Below are 17,439 nucleotides of genomic sequence, written 5' to 3'. Positions count from 1 at the left end.
ACGTTTCTATGCGCCAATTCCAATTCAGTTATGGTATTTCGTGAAAATATCACGGGAGAAGTGCATTGCGCGATACGAGCCAAGATCGGTGTAGAGATATTTGTCATTTTCATGCTTATGACAACAAACTGTTGATATCAACGAACGCGGTTCTCGTCGTTTCTGCGTAATTCGGAGTCAACAACATGTCAAGTTTTTTGTAAATTCACTCATTCTGATTCTAATTTAATATGTAAGAAAACGTGCAGCTATCATTCTAATTCTAATCTAATGTGGAAAAGCTGAAAATGTTCTGATTGTACAATTAATTCTAAGCCCTAATCCCTGCGAAACCTCGCAATAAATCACTCCTTGGAGATTCGAATATATATTTCATCGGCTAGTGATTAACCATAGAAAACAAGAGCGAACAAGTGGTACAATGTATTAATCGTGTACGATATACCAAAGATATATGATCATTATACATGAAGACGTATCTAAGCGAAAAGCGGCCGTACAAGGCGCGCGGCTCGACCGGGAGACACGCGCGGCACAGAGCAATCGTAGAGTAAGCCGCGGGGCGATGCAATTTTCGGCGATTACGCGTCAAACAAACGAAGAAAGAAAATCACCAAGATACGTTGCAATTGATTCAATAAAATATGTTACAGAGAGTGACGCGTCCGGACCCAATTGCTCACAAGTGACTCGAATTTCTGGTAGTCTAGATGCATGGGGGACGGCAAGCACGGACATAGTTTCTATCAGAGCACATTCTGCATCAAAGCTGGTATGACAACAGATCAACTGCCGGTACCGAAATGGCAACTCCGACGCAGGCAACAGAATTCTGATCAGCTGGTCTAGCCAGCAATATTTCAGATTACCATCACCCTAACAATGATCACAACGCACTGCCGGGGGTCTAGTGTAATCGCTTATACACAACAACAATATGATGTTCATAAACAGTTGAAGGGCATCGTGGGATCACGGTTGTGAGCTGGGTTAGAGTTGGGGTATCGGAGAACTAAGGTTGGGATTTGCGGTCAGGTCTGGGTATTGCAGGATTAGAGTTGGGGGGGAGGGCAAAGACTACTCCCATGATGCCCTAAATCAATTATAACCGCCATAAATTCGTTCGACGATGGTCACGTTGTTGTGGATACACTAGACTCCAGTACGCCGACTATGTAAACCGGCCCGCAAAAATGACCATGGAATAGACTAGGCAGGAATATTTTATCTAATGAATCAACCATGGATTTGGAACAGAAGCCATGGGTACAAGTTATCCGTCATCAAGCAACGGAAAAGACATCGGAATACACACATAGAAAGCTACTACAGCTGGATGAGGAAAACGATATAATATTACGGTGCTGCACCATGACAATCAAAAGATATAATAAGAGACTCAGGATACCAGGCATTCGACAAAAGAGCTATCACCAGCAACGCTCTCTAACCAACGATTGGATAACAATCAAAATGCGCTATGCGATAAGCTATCGACACCGGATCACACCGATAGAGCAGGATGAAGGCATCCTTTTCACATTGCAGATTTGAGTAAGACACTTCAAGACAGATCAAGGACACGCCCATAACGAAGAAATCTATAAGCCAGTAGCGCGCCACACGCTCAACGTAAACCGGCCTGTAAATGAACGACGAACGGCATGAAACCAAAGAACATTGTTAATGACCTGGAGAAACGTGTCAAGGAGCGCGGATCGAACAAAAGCTTTTTTTTCGGATACGAATCACATTTGCGTGCACCCTTCGCATATTTCATTAAAACAGGAGAGGGGTGGACACAGGTAGCGTCGGCCGCGGATTGAATCATCAATAATTGATCTGAAAGAGAGTTTATTGTGCAGCAAGTTTAGTGACCGTACGCTTCGCTCAAGTCGCTCACAAAGGGCTGGGCAAACGAATCCGAGAAACCTTAATAAGTTGACCACCGATTGTAAAGGTTAAGTTCTAGTGGTGAAGATCGATTGTCAATCTGGAGAATTGCTACGAATCATTACTTCGTCAACTGTGAAAAACACTTCGACTTCATGAACAACATTAGTTTCAGTTTATAAAATTGCTTGCACTTGTCTTGAGCATCATCAATGGCGACTCTGACCAGAGGTGCTCACCGCTCAGTAACGAAGTAGTTTACTTTTTACTGTATGAAGCTACATTCTCTGCTCCCGGCTGATGTAGTGATGTGTCTTGGAGATCGCTAATGCTAGTTGTAATTGAGTAGACATTTACGGCGTTATATACGAGTTCCAAAACTGACCACTTTGACCAATGATTTTCGGAACCTAAACATCTCTATTGGCCCAGCGGCATACATTACAAACAGGGATATGTAGAAGTCTTGGATAACAACTCTATATATCCATGATTGCAAATCCATAGTTCAACTCACCATTGGTCCGAACGGGTTATTAGGATTAAACTGTTGCACATTGCCGGGGTTCATCTGAGGTCGCATCGCCATCGGCGGTTGGCCATACATGGTAGGTTGCGTCATAGGCTGCATGCCCATCTGGTACTGTGCGGACTGCGGATGCATCGGTCAAGATGTCGTAAAGCAACACGCCGCTTTTACAAATCGCCTTACCATTTGCGGGTTGTACATCTGAGCGCCCATCATGGGCTGCATCATCCCCGGAGCCATGCCGGGCGCTTGCATCTGCATGGTCATGGGCGGGACGGTGGTCACGTTATTCATTCTGGGCTGGAAGTTTGTGCCGCCCGTCAGTTTTTTCTCCGTTTTCGGCTGAAAACTTTGATTGGCCCTGACGAAAAGTACGGAGTCAAAATAAGGAATACGGGATACAGGTTGGTCGCAATGTAGCATTACAATTCTCACTACTGTTGAAGATACAAGCTAAATTTTCACTAAAATACTTGCCCGCTTGAAAAATACGGGAGTACTGATGTACAGTACTGTAAGACAGCAAAATCAATTTTGAATTTATGTTTTCACACACTTTATGTTTCTTGCCCAGAAGTAAAGTGTAAGTAATGAGCAAGTATACAATGCATTCGTGGCGACACATAGGCAAGTAGCACTGTCATCATTAGAGCCTGTTATGGGAAGTGAGCAATTGTATCTAACCAATTTCATGTACCGATGATACTATAGTCCTCAAACTTGTGATTGCGGTTTGAAATGTTAACGCCATACAATTCAACCATGATAGTTTGGAAGTAGCTGATGGGCGACACTAATTTTACGAGAGAGTGATCGTACACGTGTTCTGATATGTATTGGTATAACTCGGCTGGTAGAAGAAATTCGATATAAATTCCTGCACATTGTGGGTAAAGAAGCACCATCGACATTACAGCACTAATTTTCAGAGCTTGAAATATACTGCTGCACACGAGACTTTTATAGGAAAAAACATTGTTGCGACAGAAAATACGCAGAGTTGAACGCACTGATACTTCCATTCTGAATAATATTATATCATATTTTAGCGCAACTTTCATCTACGATTACTTTAGCATGGAGATGAACATTGCAGACTGAAGAGGTTAGCACTGCAGTGAATAGTGGGAGTTTTCGTGCAAAAACAACGTTTTGCAATAGTAAAATTTTGTCATCGAAATTGACTTATAGGTCCACATGACAGAACAGGTTGGAAGCCAATGGTCTAGAAGAAAATCCATGTAGGATTTTCGAAATACTTATAGGACACTAGAAATTAATTAGTACCCTAGCCCTCTGCCATTTATAGCAGGCCTTTGGAGACGAAGACCAATCTTGTGACAAAGACCAATCTTGTGACAATGAAAAACACGACAGCCCGTAGTGCGTAGCTGAAGCAAGCATTTGACTGAAAATTACAATCACACACAATACCGTAAACTGACTATGCATCAAGAGCAAACAAAACCTTGGCAACCTTGTTAAACTGCAACGCATTTGTAACCTGGAATAATAGTAAACCACTGTTGGATGGGTAAACAAATTTCGGTGACAAGCACCTATTTTATATTTACTGATTCAACAACAACACGATCAACCGCACCAATGCCACGAGGAAGAATGCGCAACACCCCTTACCGAGAAAAAGCTAATCGTAATCTCTTACTTGGCCCCTGTTGTCAGATCCGCCATGACATTGGCGAGAGACAGGTCCAGATCGCCCTTGACCGGGACGGCAGAATTCTGCGTCGACACAGCCGCTTGAGTCTGCGGCTGGCCACCGAACACGGTCGGCAATAAAACGTCACTTTGAAACGGTACAGAATTATCTGAAAAATCGCATGCCACGGTCAAGCTATCTGACATAAAAACGGTAGCACAGAGATCGATAATGCCAGAGAATGTTGACATATCAACAGTCTGCAAATTACCGTCGAAATCGAGTGTCACATATGATATGCTACACATCACTAAATGTAATCCGCTGCTCATTGGGTTCTGTACACTGTCACGCCTGATTCGCACTGAATTAAAAGCAACCTGATGCCGGGCCAATTACCACATGCCATTGCGATAGTGTTGTGTAAATGAAATCTATCCCCGTTCATGCCAAGAAGGAAATGGATCGCCAAAAATTCTATGGGGTATGACTAGGCGTTTGTGCGGGATGCATTAATCGTTGTCCTACTGAGAGGACAATAATTATAAATTGCCTTGCGCGATGTTGCCACACGCCGTGGTACCATTCTTTGATAATTCCAACAAGGAATGACTAATAAATTATAATCAGATAGGCTTCTGGAGGTATGAAACCTCGATGTCGCAAATACAATAGGTACTGTAGGCTACATATTGCCTAAATATATTTCACTCATACTCAGAGCTTTTTGGCATATATGCTTTGAGCTATGATTATAGTTACCTTTATGGTCTAATTTTTCTGTTTTCACATAATCGTATGAAGTGTGATATGCCGCTTGCGAGTCTGTGTACTTGTCATTAATATGTCGCAACAAAATGAACAACCAACATATCATCGTTTGCTGCGATGTAGAATTATATTCAAAGCATCGCGTAAAAATCATGAGCGCCGCATGGCAAACAACATTCAAATCACAGAAGAATCGCTTACTGGAATCGAAAAAACTTGAATTGGATGGAAAAAAATTTGATTGAGACGGCTCGGCGGGATTCACAGTCGGTCGCTGATTCATTCCTCCCAAAAACGCTGCAAATCGAGAATCACGCAATTGAACCACAAATTCATAAAGGTCGAGTCATCTTCTCCCGCCCCACAAAAGCCTACTCACCCTGGCTCCCCATCATGGCAGGTGCCGCGTTGAACGACTGCTGAGGTACCGGCGCGGGCTGCATGCCGAAAGGCTGGGCGCTCATTTGCGGGGCGGATTGCACGGGCGCCGCCGGCGTAGCGAACATGTCAAAAAGACTGGCGGTGTTGGCGGTGCTCGCCGGTTCGGTAGCAAAGAGGTCAACGTTCGACGATGGAGTCTGCCAGCGCCAGACAAAGACAGACGTAAGTTCAAATTCGATTGTGCGTTGCACGATAACAGCGAACGACTACGCGACAAGCAAAAAGAGGAAAAAAAGCAGATTCAAACGCGAAACGGAAAGGAATTGAAATCTACAGTTCGAGCGTCAGAAATAATAGTACAAAGCCAGCTCATGCGCTAACGCTGTCAAATTAGTGTTCACACATGCGTTCCAAATTTAACGTACCAAATCTAGAGGATAGACGCTAGACCAGAGGCTACTCTTTTCCAGTCCGAACGCGATTGAAAAAACAATATCAACCGGGAGTACGAGGGGCTCGGGGTCAGGGGCTGTGAGGTCGTGGAGTCAGAGTCACAGAGATTTTGTAACTTTTTTGGGTCGGCGTTGGTTAAATTGCTGACTCCATCTTTACCTACTTTAAAGTTGGACCAAACCTAATATCTTTGTGGGCCGGATTTTTTTTTAATTAAAAAGTGCAGCTTGATTTACCTTGCTGATAATAATAACTAGGGCAAGTTTTTGTTGCAGTTAAACCCGTGGAAATTTGCATTTATTTTTGACAAAAGTTGCATTTATATTAGACCTCATTTTGCACGGTTGACTAAAAAAAAAGGTCAACTTCACAGTTCCACCCCCCGAAATACAGCTTTCCATCCTCATTCTCTATTGATTGACTAAAAAAAAAGGTCAACTTTCAGGTTCACCTCCCAAAATAACCGCAAGAGCGTTACTTCAGTGCTTATTTACGGTATTTCAGCCGAATTTGACCGTGTATTTCACCAAAATCAAAAATACTTTCATGAAAAATCGAAAGAGTTGCAAAAAGTTGCACTATAAGATTCCTTCAAACAGCTTGAAACAGCATTCTACATATCTTACGAGTATTTGGGAAGCTGCCGGAAGCTGTAAAAAAAGTTGCAAAAACTTGCCCTAATAATAACTGAAGATGTAATAAATGAGTAGATTTACACGAATGTTTGAGTTTGAGTTTGTTAAAATTCTTCGTCTGCAACATCCAGTACTTTAAAATCGAACCAAATGTTACTAAAATGGGTCAGTTGCACGAGTTATGAAGCTTTTCACGTAGGTAGTAATTTCGTTCTGCGAGCACAATTATTTTATACTAAAAAATTAGATTGATGCACTTGGCAATGACAATTAGAAGTGTAATAAATGTATAATTTTGTATGTAGTTCAAAAGAATGTCCAAGTCGGGAGTTTTGTGAGGAAAATAATAGGAATCGGTATCATTAAATGTTTGGTAAAGTTAACCGACTCCACAGCCCCGCTCGAAACTGAACTAGGACACGACGACACGTAGCTCGCGAATAACACCTGTTGGTTGCTGGTGGTCGCGACCGGCGCGGTGAAACTCTCGGTCGCCCGCTGCGCCTTGGCCTGTTGCTGCTCCGCCGCTTGCTTTTTGAACATTTCCATTTGTTTCTCCTCCTCCAGCAGGGTCGCCTGATTTTCGCGATCGAGAAACAGTGAACACGCGTGAAGGACAAGAGAACGGGCGGCAAATCGAACGTAACAGGGCACCGTCAGCGCAAAATCGCGGCAGGTATAATTTGATTGTACACGCCTGTACAAGAATTGCTTGCCGTCGTGGCACTATGATTTGAACTACAATCACACATTCAGTTTTACCAAACAAACAAAAAAACACTGCAATAACAGGCATGACGATGCAACTTGCAGTAAGCCAAGACAGCTTTTTTCCATACTTTGATTGTCAAGACATACAATAGACTTTGTCCCATTTTCGGAAGCAGACAGAGTTTATGTTCTCAAAATGTACAATTTAGGCATGAAACTTCAACCTCCAAGCAACGTGGACATTTTTGAAATTTCTCAGTCAACATTTGTCAATCCGGGTAAGCTTTCCGATAAGTTTTATAGGCAATAACTCCAAAACTGTTACACAATATCCACCAACTGACACAGGATATATGTACGAAAAATTAAATCCGGCCATCCAATACGAAATTATTAGAAGATTGGATATGGCATAAAGCCAAAACCAGAGCGCTGACTAGCTACCAATTGATGAAGTTTCCGTCACAGCAAGGAGTCGGTACAGTAGTATCGATAACTTATATTATGCTATGTTGCTATTCTATTTCTCCAGTTCGATCGCCAAAAGGTCTACTTCAAATCAATCGCACAAGGGCAGTAAAAGGATATAGGACAGGAGAAACGCACCTAACAACGCTACGACATGCTGCTTGCGGCATATGAACATGCAATCGGAGATGCGTAAATTCGATCCGTGATTGAAGTAAATGGGGGTGGCGATCAATAACTAGATAACCTACTCCACGGCATGACAACTGCTGATAGGGAATGCATATTTGCTACCTGCTCGCTCAATTATCAGGCAGAAACACGTGGTTGCACTGGGCATAAGTACCTAACCACCAATAAATGACCAATAAGATTGATGGATTGAGTACGTGCTTTTAGAGCAGTGATGGAGTACAGTTAAGTATCACAACAATATCGCGATGTCACGACACGCTTTGCGCTTCATTTCCATCATCAAATTAAAATTTTTGACAAGATTCGCGTTACGTTGGCACTCAAAGATAAAATATTTTCAGTAGTTTCCAGTAGTAGAAATTATCAAACTACCTACTAATCTGAAGAGAAAGGTTACAGATGTACATCACTAGGAAAATCCAACTTCCAAATCTCACTACAGATCAAAATATTCCGTGCTATTACCGGAACGGACAAATCTATTCTTACCTCCTTGTCCTTCAAATCAATCTCTTCGAAAGACGAACCGACGGCAGAAAACGTTTGCATCTGCGCTGAAGTCGCCGAAGAAGGCCTAAATATTACGCGAGATGATATACACCAAGTCAAATCCATCAGATTTTCAAAAAAATGGCTCGAGTCACCTCAAATTTTCCGACGCCAAATCAATTTCAAATTAACAAATATTTCAGTTCTAGTCGTTTGAGTTCATGTACGGATACGGATGCATATACAAATACATCTAGACTAGTGCTATACCAGGCCAAACTTGATGCCATGCGACAAGGCAGGCCATTTCCACACTACTAAGACAATCGCGATATGAACCACACGTTATCTGTCAGTTGCGGGGACGCTGCTTACAGGGCACACTGCATGCTTAACGTTATAGAAGTTTAATTAACGGTAATCAACTTCATTGATTTAAATGTTTTATGAAGGCTATAGGTAGCCTACAGTAGACCTCATATGCGCATCACGGAGGAATAATGTTTCAACGTATACACGTCTAATTCAATATGCATTCGAATTCAACCACAGACAGGAAAAAATGGGCAAAAGTATATAGCTATTCTAAACTATCGTTGATTAAATTGGTGCTTCTAAACTGTTTGCAATGTCACATAAATAGAATTCAAACATATGTTATTCAAGAATACTCAATTCTGCAGAGTCTTCACCTACTTTCAGGCAAATCATACTTATTATGGATGATTTATGCATGGTTGCGGCGATATTATACTTCCAGTCAAGGCAGTTGAGGATATGTCATAGCTGTTTTGTCAGCTGTGTCGCAGCTGATAGAATCAACCTCGTCAAAAATATCAATATTGATGGTGTGGTTATTTCTCAGTGCGGCCGAGGTTCGGAATGCTTTACAAAGCAGAATATTCAATAACTTGAAAATTGACTCGAGACGTTACATACTTCTCGCACATCGTGTCGACCGTGGAGTCAAGTCAAATCATTTTCGGGCAGTGACTCGAGACAAGTTGAGTAATTCAAAAAACGTGACTCGGGTCATCATAACATTGGTTCCTGGTGACTTCCTACCATTCGGGCCGAATAAAGTCTGCCTACGGGGAGCACTGAAAATTTTTGCAAATCGCAAACCGGTCACAGTCATGATTAAGGCTAAGTGAGAATGCAGTGGGAGCTCATCAGTAGTGTCGCGCGTCATAACCCGATCTGGTGCGTGCAACAGGAAATTACCATAATTACATATCGCGAATAGTTTTTTCCGCGGGTTCTACTTCAATTTACAAACATTCCTATCTTGTGGACCTACTGTAACAGTTTTGCGGAATGGACTACATACTTGTTTGTGGCTGGTGCTTTTTTCCCGTCCAGAGCCGCATAATGTTGTTCCAACGCATCTAGCAAGCTGTTGGGTGCCTAGAGAAAAAGAAATTGATGTTCTATAATTTGGTGGGCACTATTATTTCTCGGCTAGCATTAAACAATTCAAGTTCAGGAAACAGGGATATGGCGTAAAAAATTCCTGATTCACAATTGTTATGAAGTCAGTAAATCACCTTATAAGAAATCTGAGAAAATCAAACTTACTTGCGTCAGATCGGGAATGTCACCCTTGTCGATACCGACTTGCTCCGCTACTTTCAAAAAATCGGCTACCTTGTCCATTCTAGTCAAGAATTTCTTGTAAAGATCGAGGGCTTCCTTGCAGTTATGTTTTTTCATGTCAAAGTATTTTTCTGTGTAACAAAATAAAGTTGTAGACGGCAGAGAGTTTATGACAACTGCAGTTAGACGAGTCATGTTCAGACAGTTGCCCAAAAACTGAATTCCTAGGACGTTGTATATTTTTGTCCTCGATGTTTTTGCGGCATATACACTGACTCATGATATACATACACGCGATCTGTGCACATGCGGCTGGACAGGGAAGGTGCAGATCCAGCCTTGTAAGGCTTTCAAGTCTTGCACCACCACTCCATACTAACACGGTAATGCTGAGCGCCAAGCGAGGAAGCCATGGATACCAGTTTTACTAATCAGGTCTTTGGTCGGACCCGACCCAGGATTGCACCAACGACCAATTGATCAAGAAGCTGGAAACTCCACCATTATGCTCTCTTGTCAAGATTGTTTTGGTAAACTATAGAACGAACACTCTAGAATTTACCGTTGAATAGGCTACTGATAGCTTTATCAGCCTACCTATTGATTCAGGTAATATCACCATTTCACAATACCCCAATAACTAGGCCTGCTGTATCAGTCACATTATGTTAATATCATTTGTTGATGATTTACGTGTCTGCAAGAGATGAGTGAGGGACACAAACAAGCGATGAGCAATGCAAAAGTGTTAGGGCGCCTTCAGTTCTGTTTGTAATGCCATAAATTATTTGGATACATCAAGATATACCTGAGCACTTTGAACCTCAATGTTGACGACATTGAGTGACTGGTCCACAAAGCTAGCAGGTATGATAGATTAGAATGTGCAACAAGAATAAAACATTTCTTGTAAGATCAATTGAAGCCAAAGGAATGTGACGTCAAGGCGAAAATTACTATGGCACAAGCTATGGCTACAATTATTGTTTGTCGATTTGGCTCAGTTTCAAAACGACACCAGCTACAGATACAATTTTTTTCATCTGTTTTGCAAAACCATCACTCACCCAGAAGATTGATGATGCCATCGTTGTAGCAAGCAAATAGCCGGATGAGATCTTTGAAAAGTAGCATGAAGGCGCTATTCACCACGCCGTTGGTCAGTTCGTTAGGGTAAGCCTTCAATACAAAACACAAACGAATGACGATAAATAGTATATAAACGACAGGAGAAATATTAAAAACGACTATTTTTGATAAGTGCATCTGGCGGGAGAAATTAATTTGAAAAATACGACATTAAATTATTCGAAAACGCAGAACAACCAGGATTCAACAAAAATAGTAACACGTCACTAAAATCAATATCTAATCACAACGAATGGGCACAATAAATCAGTCATACGGAATTCGACTCAAAACAGACAATGAGAGATTTATATCTTGCTATCTTAATAGAACTGTATTTAAAAAATACACCAATGTAGGATACCCACTAACGACACAGGCTATTATCAAGTTCTAGGATCACTCTGCAGTTTTACACAACAAAGTTGCATATTTTCTGATTTCTTCACAGATTTGTGGGAAGTTTCGCAGTTTGCGATTTGCATCATGGCAATTCGAACAGCTTAAACTTCAGCTAAAGTGGGTTAGTCATAAAGCGGTAGGTTATTTCAGAACTGTATGTTTTGATGAGCTGTGTAGGAAAATGTATCTCATATGCATTGTCCCAAGTATATAAAGCTACTGGAGCCCTTCTAAAATGGCAGCAGTTTTATTGTGTGTTTAAAAAGTGCTAATTCTTCTAAAATTGGTATTAGCTTTCAAAATCTCCAACACTCTACAAAACATCAGCAATCATTTTTAACTAGGATACAACTTCGATAATAGAAAAAAAAACTGTACAGTTTCCCAGTGAGTAGCCAAGTTCTAGTTTCAAGTTTGAATTTCAGGCTACTTCTACAGGCAGCTTTCGAGCCAAAAATTTAGAAATTCTGCCAACTACAAAGAAATGTTTCAATGGATTAACATTGGTTTCAGAATCAACTATTTCACTAGGCAGTTTAGCGTTACTTTCACTTTAATGCAAGACAGTCGTTTCTTCTGAGATGGACCAGAACACCACAACCAATGGCATGGAGCTAAAACAATCTTCACAGGTCTTCATGTTCGGGGTTTCAAATCTCAGCAACGTCACAATGTGCGCATGAATGAAACTGAAAGTTTTATAGCTCAATGGGCTGTGACAGGGGTTAGGACACACATAAGCAATCAGGATGAATCAAAATCTGTTAAAAAGATGGCCATAGAGTAGATCTCCTTTACACAAAACCAAAAATATACCCACTATTCAGCACACTAGTTTTGCCATGTTACGTTGCTGTAAGCAGCGCCCTGTACACTCTTATGATTACTGATACTGTCTTCATAAAGTTTTCATAAGGTAGTGAAAAGTCTTGGTGTCAATTTAACATTGCGAATTTTGACACCAATCCTGTAGTTAACTCGATTCACTCTCATTAAAATCACCTGGAAGGTATAATATACTGGTAGGTGGGCCTAATGACAATGAAAGTAAGAAATACCGACTAAAGGGCAACTGCCAACTATGTAACAGTTGTGAAAACAGGACTGGTTTACTTGGACAATGGCGGGTCGCTCATAGATAAACAAAACAGTGTAATCGAACCCAACCTGAAATTCCAAAAGCACGTCTAGCTGTGTACAGAGTGTAGGAAGAGTCTTGAGCAGTTTCTCGACAGGCAGACCCCGTAAAACTCCGCTGTCTTTGCTGCGAGAATGGATCAAAGTGAAACAGCAATTAATTAATTGTCACTAACGTCGCAGGCTTAACCGAGACATCAGCACATATAATTCATCGTTATCACAAATAAGTTGCAAGAAAACAAATTAGTTAGTAGTTATTGCCACACTTGATACTTGTTGTTGTTTGGCATACATGGTGTTTAAACATCAATGGTCATTTTTCATTAGATTGAACTGCCGAATTATAGTTTCAGTCTTACACCGATCAGATGGCAATGGGAAGCCGATAAAAACCTTGAACACTTAGGCAGGCATTTCAGAGATGAACTAAATCGTAATCGAGCCCGTGTTCTATTGGCGGAACGTACCATTACGGCACTCGCACATAAACGTATTGCGGCAATGGTGCTGTCCAATTTACCAGGGCAATATCAATTACAAATTTTCAATGCCCATTGCCCAATACCAGCGTCTGTACTTTATAGATACATATTAGTCAACGGCCACCATTTCTGTTCCGAAACTTCCTGGAAGAGTTCATTGAAGGTCCTACACATACCCGACCAAAATTACTACACTGTTAACAAAAATATGTTGCCTATTATTGCATTATGATAATTCTATTACTACAACATCCTTAACCATAAGGTAATCATGTTCAATTTCAGAGCTGCATAAATGTATGGAATCTACAGTTTCTGCACCAAAGAGAAATAGTTACTGAACAGTATTAAATAAGTTTGCGACAGAAAAAGATACAGGCAGGTGGCCTTTGTAAACAGTTACGAGCAAATTGAGAAGACACACGGCTTTGATTTATTTGATATTATTAAAGGTTATAAAGTCTAGCTTTGTTCCTCTGCTAGTTTATACTCCCATTAGGCAATAACTAAGATATATCATTTTGGACACAATGAACTCAATCTAGTATCCGTTAGGAGAACATTAGTAAAAGCCCAAATTAGTCAAGTTTTACATGGGAAAAAACAGGTTCCGGATTGAAAGTAACAACAAGACATAGAATATGTACAATGTGTATTTTTTCATGCGTACCAGACACTGCAATACAGCTATAAGAAGGCAGGACTGCGTAATAGGGTCAAATTTGGGCATTTCAAAGCAACTACTTCCTATCGAAGGCACTTCTGAAGGTGTAATTTGTAGTTGTTTCCATCATTGACCAAGAAACCTACCACTACCAATTTACGGTTGAATGCATACCAACAAGGTCATTGACAATCCGTATAATCCTGGTTTAGAAATGAGCGCAGTCGTGAATTCACATGCAGATTCAGCGAGAAAGAAAAATGTTCATCCATAGGCGAGCACAGCAATTACATCATATGCCATGAGAAATTGATCAGTAATTGGAAAAACATAGCCTACACATAACACATTACTTGTGAATGTTTCCGGCTGAGACTTACCCTCTCTTCACGCGTGTGAAGTCATAAGCAACGGTTCGGTATGATACAGCCTTCTGATTCAGATATCTTGAGTATCTTCTGATGAATGTCGACATGTCATATCCTAAAAAATATATGTCAAATAGCAACATCTGTCGAATAAACCTCCGCAATTTTTCTGACAAAGCCATGAACATTCCTGTGTAATACCAAGGTCAGGTATACTAGCTATTCTCTATAAAAAGCAAAAACAACCACCAAGAACATACCAAGGTCAAAAGGATTGATCATCTGTTCCTTCTCAAACACAGAATCAAGGTATATCTAATCATCATACATATGTACATGTCCACTAGCTATACATAATCATTAACTGAATGCCCTGGACGATATGAGTCACAAGCGTTTACACGAATTACCACAAGCCGTGTATGAAATTTCACCAAGATTCATTCCCGATAAGTAGCAATATCCCCTCCAGATAAGTAGCATTGTAGCAACACCAAAACAACTCCAGTTGAAGAGATTACATAAATTGACAAAAGTCAAATTCAGCAAGACATTCGACCAGCAAAAACGAATATTGGATAACCTACCGAAACATAACACATAATAATCGTGAATAAAGAAAATTACTCTTATCATGATGATCGCAAGAGATGAAATATTTTCACGAATAATTTATCCTTGCTGAACTTATCAGTAATTCAGTATCGATTTTCACAAGGTAAGCATCTACCAGATAGGAACAAATCCAATGTGCAACGCCCAATATTACCCATATTTCATGGACGACTCAAAAACGTAATGAGGACCACAATCACAACATAACAGGCTATACTGCAATAGGCAATTTGCAGTTGATAAAAAAAGGTTTGCTAATTGAACCAAACAAAATTTTTACAAAGTACAATATATGCCATTATTTTTTAATGTTGCACAAAGTTTGTCGTGCCCATAGGGACACATGCTACAATATAAAGGATTAATTACTCTTTGGCCCCATGACACTTTGAATCAATGGCTATGATACATGGTACAGCATGAATGGCCCACCAAGCTGAAACCAGAAAATCTACTCAATACATGACATAAAGTCAATAACACCGTAACAGAGGATGCTACCCTTTTCACGAATAAACAACAGAGATCTTCTAAACCCAAGTAGGTCGAGAGTAGTTGAAATTAGCCCAGACAGTGTATCATTCAAGTGTTTAGAAATGAATTATGGGCGTAACATTGATCAAACAGAGTTTTCATGATTTCCCTAATAACAAAAAGGATGTATTTGTTTACGAGATTAGTAGCCTACACATCCTGTCATCCCAGATTACTACTTCCAGCAAGCACTAACTGGTCAATAAACGCAAATACCAATTAGACAGATTCTCAGTTGGATAGCTGCAGATTACCTTGGACACCAGTCTTGTCAACAAAATCTGTTAGGTTGAAGAGTGCGTGTCTTGATGCAATATGCTGGATGAACCGCTGAAAATTGAAAGAAATATCATGTTAGAATCAGACAAATTAATGAGTGCACGCAATTAAGTACGGTCAGATCAACACCAAAAAAGAATGCAACTAGCGACAACAGGCTTTCTATGATTTTACACCAAATTACCATGACTTCTTCAGAGATCTTCAAATATTTTTATGATGCAGGAGAATCATGCCAGCACTTTATGAAAAGTCAATCATAGAAATGCAGAAATGATAACAGATATGCCATACCGGTATTCAAGTTTCGAACAAAGTCGCAAACTTCAAGTTAGACTAGGCGGTGGGCCTATAACACTCCACAAATTCTTTTTGCTACCGTGATGAACTGAATTTCGAGCTAATTTATACCTTATCACAATATACTACATTTTTCTTCACTTCGAAGGTTGCTTTGAAAGAGAGGCCTATAAATTGCTTCTTCAATTAGACCTGATTTGCCAAATTTATAGTTTTAGCTAAATTACCGGTATGCAAATATGTTAACTTGAAAATTTCACAAAATATACTTTCACAAATTAGGCTAATCCAACTCATACACAAGGGACCCGCAGGGTCTTGAAAGGGCATTCACGGAAAACAACTATGATTATGAAAAATTCAATAAGGGATTTGCATGATGAAAAGAGCAAGAAGATGTACTGTGGTGTAATCCAGCGCATAATAAACCATAAGAGATAACATATTGACTCTTCAAGGACATGTACGTCAATCACTTCATGAATTGGGGCACATAATAAGGAATGTCGTAACTAAATATTGTAGCTTGCTATCCAGTAAAATTTGTGCTACTAGAAATACTAGTTAACAATTAGCCAATGATGAACATTTGAACAACCTAATGGGAAACAGCTGACATAGCACATAAGCACTACTAAAATGATCAGTTAAAATGTACACCATGGACTGAATCGATTAAATCCATCCAAGAATCCAGAATACGATCCTGGTCTGAAGAGACAGGACATAGGAAAAATCTTTTACAACTCACCTCGTTCCCATAGTACATGAGGTGATGGGCAGTAATGAGGCTTTTGAAAACTACAACCCAGCTTCCGACTTTCGTTCTTTCGATGAGAATATCGACTAATTCCGGAATGTTCACGTTCTGCTCACGGGTAAGAGCAGTCAGGTCTGAAATATATTGATAAAACAATTACAGACTTGCAACATCATAATACAATATAGAAATTACACATCTTCCAAAAAATTCATTGGTATTTTCTTCGGAAAATATAGCTCTTGAATGATGTTGAAAACTACAAACTGCAGTTTAAAAAATTATACAATTTTACTAAACAATGTCAGAATGAGATACCTCTTTGATTTGATATAGCTATAGCTGAAAATTAATAAGTTACAAATCAACTAAATTGGTCAGAAATGACAAGTTACAGCTAGCAGCAAGTCAATCTTTTGAAGCATATCCAACATATCATAAATCATTATCTGCTAATAGTAAAGTTTACAGATGCTAAACCAAATTTTTTGTGAAACATCTTACAATAGAATCCGACCTTTCACAACAATCTGAAGAATTTATCTCTAGACAAGACTAAATTGATAAAAAATCGAAAGTAAATTATAGCACATGGTACAAATCTTGACACTAATTTATTAGTTTAAGTTGCAAGTATCCCACGAAAGCAATCTCATTGCAGGTACAGATGGTTAATAACCTGGATCACACAGGAAATATAATATTTGTTTCTTTTCACAGAGTGACAAAATAGACTATATATCAATTTCGGACTTACAGTCAAGGTGCTTCTTCTTTGGTCCCATGATTTCGTGCGTACTGGCTTTACAAACACTCTTTGACATATCCGACCCGATAATGGTATGCTGGGCAGCGGTAAAGCGGTCACTGAAACTTTGACCAGCCATTTCCCAGTTTCTTTGACTAGCGTGCTAGATTAACCTATCCGTGTATATAATTTATTTTGTGAACTGTAAAGGTATTTTGACATAAGCTCAACATTTTGC

The 17,439-nt window shown here is 40.0% G+C and overlaps 1 protein-coding gene across 5 annotated transcripts; it reads right to left on the bottom strand.

The window, feature by feature from the left end:
- Window positions 1-351: 351 nt before the first annotated feature.
- LOC145458738 (phosphatidylinositol-binding clathrin assembly protein LAP-like) lies at window positions 352-17,439 on the bottom strand. 5 transcript variants are annotated; one of them, XM_080337199.1, is made up of 16 exons: window positions 17,211-17,438; window positions 16,445-16,587; window positions 15,369-15,444; window positions 13,978-14,080; window positions 12,479-12,575; window positions 10,849-10,960; window positions 9,764-9,912; window positions 9,516-9,592; window positions 8,186-8,270; window positions 6,770-6,898; window positions 5,233-5,431; window positions 5,055-5,150; window positions 4,089-4,251; window positions 2,606-2,783; window positions 2,411-2,545; window positions 352-1,842 (listed from the first exon to the last, which is right to left on the bottom strand). In XM_080337199.1, the coding sequence occupies exons 1-16, from the start codon at window positions 17,338-17,340 to the stop codon at window positions 1,831-1,833; spliced, it is 1,884 nt and encodes a 627-aa protein (XP_080193325.1). In that variant the 5' UTR covers window positions 17,341-17,438; the 3' UTR covers window positions 352-1,830. The 5 variants fall into 5 exon arrangements, with proteins under 5 accessions (XP_080193325.1, XP_080193324.1, XP_080193326.1 ...); XM_080337198.1 differs by having other exon boundaries at window positions 352-1,642; XM_080337200.1 differs by lacking the exon at window positions 5,055-5,150 and having other exon boundaries at window positions 352-1,642; window positions 17,211-17,439.

This window comes from Botryllus schlosseri, chromosome 16 (genome assembly GCF_051294905.1).
Source record: "Botryllus schlosseri isolate E-star chromosome 16, Bs_hap1, whole genome shotgun sequence".
NCBI lineage: Eukaryota > Metazoa > Chordata > Ascidiacea > Stolidobranchia > Styelidae > Botryllus > Botryllus schlosseri.
This window is presented reverse-complemented; position numbering and strand designations above follow the sequence as displayed.